This window comes from Calidris pugnax, unplaced genomic scaffold (assembly GCF_001431845.1).
Source record: "Calidris pugnax isolate Ruff unplaced genomic scaffold, ASM143184v1 scaffold1204, whole genome shotgun sequence".
Classification (NCBI taxonomy): Eukaryota; Metazoa; Chordata; class Aves; order Charadriiformes; family Scolopacidae; genus Calidris; species Calidris pugnax.
In genome coordinates, this window is record NW_015093090.1 from 35107 (window position 1) to 41833 (window position 6727).

At 56.0% G+C, this 6727-nt stretch overlaps 2 protein-coding genes across 2 annotated transcripts in view; one reads left to right on the forward strand and one right to left on the reverse strand.

The window, feature by feature from the left end:
* LOC106900667 (tripartite motif-containing protein 7-like) overlaps positions 1 to 3668 on the forward strand; it is a 7552-nt gene extending 3884 nt beyond the window's left edge. The window contains exons 4-8 of the mRNA XM_014962815.1: positions 207 to 437; positions 614 to 636; positions 914 to 1029; positions 1281 to 1310; positions 2888 to 3668. Coding sequence (XP_014818301.1) covers positions 207 to 437; positions 614 to 636; positions 914 to 1029; positions 1281 to 1310; positions 2888 to 3411 — 924 coding nt within the window. The 3' untranslated portion in view covers positions 3412 to 3668. The remainder of the gene's footprint in view (positions 1 to 206; positions 438 to 613; positions 637 to 913; positions 1030 to 1280; positions 1311 to 2887) is intronic.
* Positions 3669 to 3832: 164 nt separating this feature from the next.
* Positions 3833 to 6727, reverse strand: part of LOC106900668 (zinc finger protein RFP-like) — a 9415-nt gene continuing 6520 nt past the window's right edge. Inside the window, exons 6-7 of the mRNA XM_014962816.1 lie at positions 6625 to 6654; positions 3833 to 6199 (exon numbers count right to left, since the gene is read on the reverse strand). Of these exons, the coding sequence (XP_014818302.1) occupies positions 5589 to 6199; positions 6625 to 6654 (641 nt within the window). The 3' untranslated portion in view covers positions 3833 to 5588. The remainder of the gene's footprint in view (positions 6200 to 6624; positions 6655 to 6727) is intronic.

The following is a 6727-nucleotide window of genomic DNA, read 5'->3' on the forward strand; positions in this document are numbered from 1 at the left end:
TTTGGGGTGATTTGGGGGGTTAGGGTAGATTTCAGGGGGATTTGGGGGTGATTGGGGGGGATTGGGGGTTTTGGGGTAGATTTCAGGGGGACTTGGGGTGATTTTGGGGTGATTTGGGGGGGATTTGTCTCCTCCTCCCCCCTCTTCTTCCCTTCTCGTGTCCATCCCCCCCCTTCCCTTCCCCCAAAAAACCTTCCTCCCGGCAGGAGAAGACCGAAGCCGAACGGCGGAGGGTCCTCTCTCAACTGGAAGGGTTGCGGTTCTTCTTGGAGGCCCACGCCCGTGGCCTCCTGCTTCAGCTGAAGGACCTGGAGATGGAGGTGGAGAAGACACAGGAGGACAACCTCACCCACCTGACCCAGGAGATCTCCCGTTTGGACGCCTTCATCCAAGAGATGGAGGAGAAATGTCAACGACCGGCCAACGAGTTCCTGGTGGTGAGAAGGGAAGGGAATGGAGATGATGGTGGAGGGCCACCACCCCCCCAGTGTGGTCATGGGCTACTTTTTGGCCAAACCCTTCTCCAAAGGCCCCGTTGAAGCTTCAGTAGATGTTCTACTACCAAGACCTGCCCCCCTTGACTAAGTCTCCCTCTTCCCTCTCTTCCCTCCAGGACATCAGAGGTACCTTGAGCAGGTAGGAGGCCTCCTGAGCTTCTCAACCCCCCCCTTAGGATGGGGAAAGGGGGGGGTTGGACCTTGTGGTTTGGCCTCACCCATTGGCTCTGAGCGAAGGTGTCTCCACCCATCGTGGAGGTCGTTGAAGTTGGCTCCAGCTTCTCCAAGCCATGGGCGCACCCCCCGGTCTTCTGGGCTCTTCTAGGTCTCTCTGAGGAGATTTGTCCTCACCCTCTTCCATCCCTCCTTCCTCCTTCCTCCTTCCTCCTTCCTCCTTCCTCCTCCTCCTCCTCCAGGTTTGAAAAGGAACATTTCCAGCAGCCCCAGTTGCTTCTCCCCGAACTGGAAGAGAAAATCGCTCGCTTCAGGGAGAAAAACGCCCCTCTGGAGGAGACCCTGAGGACCTTCCAAGGTGAGGTTCCCCCTCGAGAGGAGACCCTGAGGACCTTCCAAGGTCTTGGCCGTGGGGTGGGATGGGAGGATGGACCCATACCCCCCGTGAGCACGAATTATATTTCTTTATTTAGAGGCTAAGTTATAGATTTTTTGGGGGGTGATGATGGAGGTGGTCTCAGAAGAAGGGGCAGAACCTCACCCTTCACACCTTCCCAACCTCCACCTTCTGCTCGATAACGTGTCTCTTCTTCTCCTCCCCCTCTCCAGACGCCCTGATGTTTGAGCTGCCCGAAAAGAGTAAGTCCACCTCTCCTGGAGGTGATGGAGGGAAGGGCTGAGGCCCAGGTGGGATGAGTTTTGGGAGGTCATCTGGGGAAGACGCTGTTGAGAAATGGGAGGGTTCTCCTCTTCACCTGCCCTGGGGCTTGTCCTCTTCCTCCCCTGCCCTGGGGATTGTCCTCTTCCTCCCTTGGGGCTCTTCTTCTGGCCTCTGTGGGGTTGGGGGGAAGCGAATTGAGGGCAGAACATCCCAAACCATGGGTCAAGATGGTCCTTGAGGACCTCCCTGCTCACCTGGGGGTTGTCCTCTTCCTCCCCTGCCCTGGGGATTGTCCTCTTCCTCCCTTGGGGCTCTTCTTCTGGCCTCTGTGGGGTTGGAGGGAAGCAAAGTGAGGGCAGAACATCCCAAACCGTGGGTCGAGGTGGTCCTTGAGGACCTCCCTGCTCACCTGGGGGTTGTCCTCTTCCTCCCCTGCCCTGGGGATTGTCCTCTTCCTCCCCTGCCTTGGGGATTGTCCTCTTCCTCCCTTGGGCCTCTTCTTCTGGCCTCTGTGGGGTTGGAGGGAAGCGAAGCGAGGGCAGAACATCCCAAACCATGGGTCAAGATGGTCCTTGAGGACCTCCCTGCTCACCTGGGGCTTGTCCTCTTCCTCCCCTGCCCTGGGGATTGTCCTCTTCCTCCCTTGGGCCTCTTCTTCTGGCCTCTGTGGGGTTGGGGGGAAGCGAAGCGAGGGCAGAACATCCCAAACCGTGGGTTGGGGTGGTCCTTGAGGACCTCCCTGCTCACCTGGGGCTTGTCCTCTTCCTCCCCTGCCCTGGGGATTGTCCTCTTCCTCCCTTGGGGCTCTTCTTCTGGCCTCTGTGGGGTTGGAGGGAAGCGAAGCGAGGGTAGAACATCCCAAACCGAGGGTTGGGGTGGTCCTTGAGGACCTCCCTGCTCACCTGGGGCTTGTCCTCTTCCTCCCCTGCCCTGGGGATTGTCCTCTTCCTCCCCTGCCCTGGGGATTGTCCTCTTCCTCCCCTGCCCTGGGGATTGTCCTCTTCCTCCCTTGGGGCTCTTCTTCTGGCCTCTGTGGGGTTGGAGGGAAGCGAAGCGAGGGTAGAACATCCCAAACCGAGGGTTGGGGTGGTCCTTGAGGACCTCCCTGCTCACCTGGGGCTTGTCCTCTTCCTCCCTTGGGCCTCTTCTTCTGGCCTCTGTGGGGTTGGAGGGAAGCGAAGCGAGGGCAGAACATCCCAAACCATGGGGCGAGGTGGTCCTTGAGGACCTCCCTGCTCACCTGGGGCTTGTCCTCTTCCTCCCTTGGGCCTCTTCTTCTGGCCTCTGTGGGGTTGGAGGGAAGCGAAGCGAGGGCAGAACATCCCAAACCATGGGGCGAGGTGGTCCTTGAGGACCTCCCTGCTCACCTGGGGCTTGTCCTCTTCCTCCCTTGGGCCTCTTCTTCTGGCCTCTGTGGGGTTGGAGGGAAGCGAAGCGAGGGCAGAACATCCCAAACCATGGGTCGAGGTGGTCCTTGAGGACCTCCCCGCTCACCCCGGGGCTTGGGGAAATGGTTTGGGTCTCCTTGGAGGCTCCTAATCTCTGTCCCTCCCAGCGAAGGTCACCTTGGACCCTTCCACCGCTCACCCCCAGCTGGTGGTGTCGGAGGACGGGAGGAGCGTGAGGTGGGAAGAAGAAGACACCCAACAGGACCCCCCATCGGACGAAGGGCCCGGCACCGATCCCTACGTGTTGGGCTACCAAGGCATCACCTCGGGGAGGTGCTGCTGGGAGGTGGAGGTGACACCCAAAGGTTCCTGGGCCTTGGGGGTGGCCAAGGAGTCCCTGAAGAAGAAAGAAGAGACCTCCACCGGCCCCGAGGTGGAACTCTGGTCTATGGGTCTCTGCGAGGGACAGTTTTGGGCTCTCACCTCCTTGGAACGTGTCCCCTTGTACCACATCCATGTCCCCAAAAAGCTCCGGGTGGCCTTGGACTACGAGAAGGGCCAGGTGGCCTTTTTCGACGCCGAGAAGAAGGCCTTGATATTCACCTTCCCAGCAGCCTCCTTCGAAGGGGAGAAGGTCCACCCTTGGTTCCTGGTGTGGGGCGAGGGCTCCCAGATGACCTTGTGCCCCTGAAGTTCTCCCTTCTTACCCAAACTCACGTTTCCCCATCCCTCCCCCCCCAAAAGACCCCAAATCTCCAATCTTTTGAAGGACTTCTCTCTGCTCAAAGTCCTTCTTGACCTTTCTGGCCTCTTCCCACCCCAAAAAAAACGTGGTCACCCCCAAAGTGGGGCCTTGGGTTGCCCCATGGAGCCACCTTGAGCTCCACCAACTCCACCCCTCGTCCCGTCTTTCCATCTTCTTATCGAAGATGAAATTACAAAAAAAAAAGAGATTTACACCCTTTAACGTTCTTCTCGGGTTCTTTTCGCTGCTTTTTTTTGGATGTCGGGTTTCAAGGGGGCTGGAATTTTTAATTAATTAATTAAGCCCATTCCTGGTCTTTCCACGTGTCCCTCCTCCTCCCCCGAGGGAAGACACACACGGAGGAGGAGAAAAAACAAGTGGGTTTTTATTTATTTATTATTATTATTATTATTATTATTATTATTAACGTTCTACGTCGCGGAGGTTCAAACTATCGATTTTTAGAAGAAGAAAAGCAACAAAAATGAAGTTTTTCCAGGTGGGAAATTTCCATCCGGCAAAGATTTCCGTATTAAAAAAAAAGAAGGAAAATAAGGGAAATTTTGGTGACGGGCTCGGACGGGGACATCTTTACTTAATGAGGTCCAACCCGGGGAAAATTCACTTTTCTGTCACCCTCACACTGAATTTTTCCCCTTTTCCACCCAATTTCAGTGCCCTGGGGTCCTCTCTTTTTGCTTCACTTTTCCATCACCCTCACACCGAGTTTTTCCCCTTTTCCACCCAATTTCAGTGCCTTGGGGTCTTCTCTTTTTGCCTCATTTTTTCCCCTCCTCTTTCTACCCATCGATCCCCCGGTTTCCTGGGGAAAAAGGAAGCACAAAAACCCAACCTTCCCCATTTTTTTGTGGTCTTGGGGGACACTGGGGGGGGACACACACACGTGGTTGTCCCCCGAGGGCTGTCAGAAGTTGGGGGGCAGAGGGAAGGGTCACAAGGTGGAAGCCCCCCAAGAAGGGGAAGGGTCTTGTAGGCAAAAAATTTAAAAAAAAAGCTGGTTTTAACCCCCCTCCCAGTGATTTTTTTTGGTCTTTTCCCCACTTTTTCCCCAAGGGATGGGGCCAAGCGACGAGGATGAGGAGCAGGGATGAAGGGGAGACGTCGTAACGCCACAAACGGCCCCAAAATATCATCCGAGGTGGGGGGGTGGGGTTATTCTGAGCTCTCCCCCCTCCCACTCTTCCTTCCGGTTCCTCGTCTACGTTCTCCAACCCATCACCCACCTTCGCTTGGGTGGTGCCTCTTCCTCTTTTTGGGCTTCCCTCAAGAGAAAAAAAACCCCAAAACCATCAAGTTTTTGAGTGAACGGAGGTGAAAATGCCCAAATTTGTGTCTTTACACACCCCTCGCCCCCCAACTCCAGCTGCTTTTTGGGGTTGAGGAAACATCTCCCCAAGGAGGCCCTGGTGGGATGGGTTGTCCTTGTCCCTCCTGAAGAGCCAAGGGGAGTTACCCAGGAAGTTGGACGTGTATAATGGGGTGGAAAAACTCTATTTTGGGGGAGTTTGGTTCCCTTCCCTCCCTCCCTCCAATAGGGGACACCTCCTAGGAGGTCCACCAGGAGAAGGTGGAAAGGGAAGCCAGGTGTTCCCCCATCATCTTGGCCAGCTTTCCCAGAGCCCAAAAAACGAAGAAATCCAGGATAAAACGAGGCAGAAAACGGAGAGAGTGACCCCAAAAATGTTCTTTTGATTCAAAGAAAGAGGAGAAATGGAGACAGAGACAAGAGAGAAGGTCCCCCAAACCAAGCCACCTCTTCCTTGGTAGGACAAGCTCCAGATCTGCCTCGCAACGGGCGTCAGAAGGAAAACCCTTGGAAAAAAGAGAGAGAAAAGGGAGGATTTGGCCCCTTAAAGGCGAAACTAAATTTTGGGAAAGAAACTTCTGAAAGTCCTGAGCGCTCGCTCAACCCTTCGACGTCCCCTTCCTTCTGCTGGGTTGACTCCATCACCTCGTCCTGGCTGGTTCTTCCCCTTGGTGGGTATCTGCTGGTGGCCCATCTCCACGTCCTCACCACGCGGGTGTTGTCTCCCCAAACGGAGATGGGAAGAGCCACGAGTTCCTTGGGCACCATCTTTTGGAGCACCCAGGAGATGTCCCTTTCATGGACGGACCTCCCCAGAGCAGATCCGAAGGGGAAACCTGAACCCCACCCAATCCAGAGGAGACATGAGTTGCCCAACCATGGACTGGTCCTCCGAGGGTGGGCTTTGGGTGATTTCTTGCAAACGAGCCCCCATCCCCATCTTGAACCAGGGGAAGACCCTCTCCCCGTTGAAGGAAGCTCGGGAGTAAACCAAGATGGGGACGTCGTCATCCGGGCTGAAGAAGGCCACCCTCCCACCTTCGTAGTCCAAGGAGACCCGGATCCTCCTGGGAAGGGGGTTCAAGCGCAGGTTGGCCCGGGGGGAGGTGAGGGAGTGATAGGCCTCCAACCCCCAGACCCCTTCTTTGGGGGTGAAGCTCAAGGCTCCTTTCCTCTTGAGGGAAGCTCGGGCCACCCCCAAGGCCCAGACGCCCCCAGGTCCCACCTCCACCTCCCAGAAATGTCTCCCCGAGGTGAAACCTTCACGCCCCAAGACGCAAGGTTCGAAGTCGAATCTCTCCGGGTTGGCCGGAAGGTCCTGTTGTCTCAGTTGACCCTTGGCTTGTCTTCCATCCTCGGAGAGGAGAAGGTTGGGGTGAGCCGTGGAAGGGTCCAAGGTCACCTCGGCTGCAGGAGAAAGGAGAAACCAGAGCGTGGGGTGGAGCAGGAAGACGCTGGAGATGTTTCTCCTCCTTCCTCCTCCCACTCCTGGCTGCTTCGTGGGGTCCTCCAGCGGAGACGCCCCTTTTTGGGGTGGAAGGAGAAGGGGGAGAGGACAAAAAAAAAAAGCTCTTCTTGGGTGTTTCCACCCCCTTTTCCTTGGGGCCCAGAGGGACTTGGGCCTTCCTTAGGACCATACCCTGGTGACACCAGAAGCTTCACCCCCAAGGATGCTGCCACCCTTCCCTTCCTGGGGCAAATTTGTGTTGTTTTGGGGTTTTGGTTTTTTTTTTTTTAACTTTTCCTGTGAGGAACCACCACCACCACAAAGCCCCCCAAAACCCCCATTTTGATGTATTTTTTTTATCTCCCACCCGTCCCCATGGACTTACTTGGCTCCTGCAGTTGAAACATCAGGCTGTCTAAAAAGAGGAGAAAGAGAGAGATTTTTGGGGGGCCTCAGCTCCACGTTTGGGGCAAACACCGGGTGGGGGG